At 33.5% G+C, this 4,207-nt stretch overlaps 1 protein-coding gene across 1 annotated transcript; it reads left to right on the plus strand.

The window, feature by feature from the left end:
* Positions 1-767: 767 nt before the first annotated feature.
* LOC130671932 (GATA zinc finger domain-containing protein 14-like) lies at positions 768-3,764 on the plus strand. The gene is made up of 4 exons (XM_057476077.1): positions 768-1,619; positions 1,739-2,557; positions 2,804-3,176; positions 3,727-3,764. The coding sequence occupies exons 1-4, from the start codon at positions 768-770 to the stop codon at positions 3,762-3,764; spliced, it is 2,082 nt and encodes a 693-aa protein (XP_057332060.1).
* The last annotated feature ends 443 nt before the right edge of the window (positions 3,765-4,207 follow it).

Raw genomic sequence — 4,207 nt, forward strand, 5'->3', positions numbered from 1 at the left:
AACGTAAAGATAATTTCCGGATTTTATTGCATGTACATGTTTATACAGTTAATCTATATACTATGTATAATCAGTAAGGTGTTTTAAAATGATTTCTGGAATCTTACTTATTTTCCGTATAAATTTCAAAAGAAAAGTATTTTTTTTAAGAATTAAAATTTTTTCTTTTTGCTCTTTTAAATTAAAAAGAAAGTTTTGATTTGAAAGTAAGGAAAAATCTTCCCCATGTGTTCAAAAAATTAACAGTTAACGTTAGCTCAGATGAAAATACCTAAATTTCTCTCAAAAAACTGTTTAATATAATGAAAACACAAAGGTATACTATTTAATATAGTTTAAAGCTTCATAACTTTTTTTCTGTTAGTTCTCCGGAGAAAACACTTGAGAGCTTTTTTTTTTTTGTAGTGAATTTAATTTCCTTAAAAATTTAAACAGAATACCTTATTAATTTTTTTAAAAAAGTTCAACATATTTTATAAGTGCATGCTCTCACATTAATTTGAACTAAAATTTATTGCATACACTTATACTTTCATAATAAATAATTTTTCATTTTTTTTTATTCTTTGTTTTAGATCTCAGAGCCAGCGTGTTACTTCCCATTAAAATGGGTAGAAAAATTTGGCCTCGCTGTTTTATGGCAAGTACTCATCAGCGAAGTTTTTCGTAAAATTGGTTGTGGCGAGGATCCGACTGATATCATCTTTGTCATCGATCAGCAACGAGTAAAGCTTGTGAATCTCGGAAATATGATTTAGTGTTTTTTCATGGTCCATGAAGATGATGATGATGACTCTTCGCACGCAACGCTGCAAAATGTATCATACGATAATAATTATTTCCTCGTCGATACAATAACAGCTCGCTGTTTAAAATCGGGCGTCGTACGAGAAGGATGGCCGGAAAATATAATTAATTTTTTGGGGGCCGATGAGGAACCAATAGCTCTTAATCATGATAATTTGGATATTCTCAGCAATGATGGGTATATAAGTCATTACCATTATGATGATGATGATAATGATGATGACGTCATAACTTTATCACCATCATCGACACCATCTCCACCATGGACACTATTACAACCATCAACGTCATCAGAACAGATCAACGATGTCATGTGGGATTCACCGACACCACCATATTCACCATCACCAGCATACTCATCACTGAGCTTTGAGAATGAATCATTGATATATGCTTCATCAACATCGACGTTTGATTCATCATCGCTACCTCATGCTTCATCAGCATCAGCATCGATCTATCCATCATCAACATCGATCTATGCGCCATCAACATCGATGTTCAACCCGTCACCTACTTTATCACCATCAACGATACCATCTCCACCATGTACACTATCACAACCATCAACGCCATCAGAACAGATCAACGATGCCATGTGGGATTCACCACCACCATCATATTCGCCATCACCAGCATATTTATCACTGAGCTTAGAGAATGAATCATTGATATATGCATCATCAACATCGACGCTTGATTCATCATCGGTATCGCATGCTTCATCAGCATCGACATTGATCTATACACCATCAACATCGATCTATGCGCCATCAACATCAATGTTTGACCCGTCGCCTTTGATAGACGCGGTCAATTATAAATGAGTCATCATCATCATCATCATCATTATCATCATCATATTCACAACAACAAACAATGGATATCGATGATGACCAACGTGATAATGAAGCAGAGTTGATGTGGTTAGCAGCTGTTATGGCGGCTCGAGCAACTCGATTACATATACCTTTCCAACAACAACAACAACAACAACAACAACAACAACAACAACAACAACAACAACAACAACAACAACAACAACAACAACAACAACAACAACAACAACAACAACAACAACAACAACAACAACAACAACAACAACAACAACAACAACAACAACAACAACAACAACAACAACAACAACAACAACAACAACAACAACAACAACAACAACAACAACAACAACAACAACAACAACAACAACAACAACAACAACAACAACAACAACAACAACAACAACAACAACAACAACAACAACAACAACAACAACAACAACAACAACAACAACAACAACAACAACAACAACAACAACAACAACAACAACAACAACAACAACAACAACAACAACAACAACAACAACAACAACAACAACAACAACAACAACAACAACAACAACAACAACAACAACAACAACAACAACAACAACAACAACAACAACAACAACAACAACAACAACAACAACAACAACAACAACAACAACAACAACAACAACAACAACAACAACAACAACAACAACAACAACAACAACAACAACAACAACAACAACAACAACAACAACAACAACAACAACAACAACAACAACAACAACAACAACAACAACAACAACAACAACAACAACAACAACAACAACAACAACAACAACAACAACAACAACAACAACAACAACAACAACAACAACAACAACAACAACAACAACAACAACAACAACAACAACAACAACAACAACAACAACAACAACAACAACAACAACAACAACAACAACAACAACAACAACAACAACAACAACAACAACAACAACAACAACAACAACAACAACAACAACAACAACAACAACAACAACAACAACAACAACAACAACAACAACAACAACAACAACAACAACAACAACAACAACAACAACAACAACAACAACAACAACAACAACAACAACAACAACAACAACAACAACAACAACAACAACAACAACAACAACAACAACAACAACAACAACAACAACAACAACAACAACAACAACAACAACAACAACAACAACAACAACAACAACAACAACAACAACAACAACAACAACAACAACAACAACAACAACAACAACAACAACAACAACAACAACAACAACAACAACAACAACAACAACAACAACAACAACAACAACAACAACAACAACAACAACAACAACAACAACAACAACAACAACAACAACAACAACAACAACAACAACAACAACAACAACAACAACAACAACAACAACAACAGCAAGATGATTATTATAATCAGCAACAAAACGGATTTTATTTCTACAATGGCGACCATCAATATGTTTACAATGATATTGAGATCAATTTTGTGCAAAATAATTCTATTAACATGTATCCTAATGATGATTATGATGATAATGATGATACCGTTACGTTCCCGTAATATTTTATTGATTAAATTAAATTAATTATTTTTAATAAATTAATTTTTTGCAATGTAACGGAAATCGGTTACGATAAGAGAGTCGCCGTGGCTCGCGGGCAGTCAAAACAGATGACGATGCTTGAGGCCTGGGCCACGACGATTCTCTCACAGAGAACCTGAGATGCAGCGTCAACATTTTGTCAACTCTGTTGACTTTATTATAATTTTATAATGACTAAATAGTCAGTCCTTCGAGAGAGCTCATAGAGCTCGATCCTCTGCTCTCTATATAGTTAATAAACGTAATTAATTCTAAATTAATTCAACCTTATTTTGGGGTGCCAATTGGCACCCCAATATTTTCACCTCCACTATGACCTATCCATTCACTATCCAAAATAAATAATTACAATAAAATAATCGACGACCAAGGCCCACCGGGGGTCTGTCGATACTCCAATGAGGCCAAACCTGAATTAAATTTAATAATTAAAAATTATTTTTATTTTTAATTAGTTTGGGGTAATTCTCAAAACGTAACAGTGGTGCTGTGACTAGGATCAGTGACCATTGTTTATAGACGATACAAATAATTATTAAATAATTAAAAATTAATATTGAGAATTATTCAAAACGTAACAGTGGTGCTGTGACCAGGATGGTCTTTGATTATTTGTAATTATTAAAAAGATAAACTTTGTGATAAGGATGGGTGTCAATGAACATTTAACTTTGATCAAAATCAAAGCAAACGTGGTTCATCTGTGAAGAGAACGTTTTCTAAAATTTAAAGTGAGATGATTTCTTATAAGTATCAGTGAAATTTAACTATTCATTAAAATTATCACACAAGTGTTATTAGGTCTCATCAGTATATAAGATTGATTGTAAGACTAATTAATTAATATTATAAGTAAGGGACATGGAAATATTTAAATAAGTGAACGATAAACCAAATTCGCTAATGCAGATAGTGTATCGGACCTTTGTGGAAAAC

This window comes from Microplitis mediator, chromosome 7 (genome assembly GCF_029852145.1).
Source record: "Microplitis mediator isolate UGA2020A chromosome 7, iyMicMedi2.1, whole genome shotgun sequence".
In the NCBI taxonomy this organism is placed as follows: domain Eukaryota; kingdom Metazoa; phylum Arthropoda; class Insecta; order Hymenoptera; family Braconidae; genus Microplitis; species Microplitis mediator.

Bases quoted from the DNA above. Each gene is read 5' to 3' on its own strand.
- LOC130671932 (XM_057476077.1), top strand. From the start codon at position 768: ATGGTCCATGAAGATGATGATGATGACTCTTCGCACGCAACGCTGCAA. The intron at 2,558-2,803 runs AACAACAACAAC...AACAACAACAAC, and splicing joins ACAACAACAACAACAACAAC to AACAACAACAACAACAACAA. The intron at 3,177-3,726 runs GTATCCTAATGA...ATTTTTAATTAG, and splicing joins CAAAATAATTCTATTAACAT to TTTGGGGTAATTCTCAAAAC.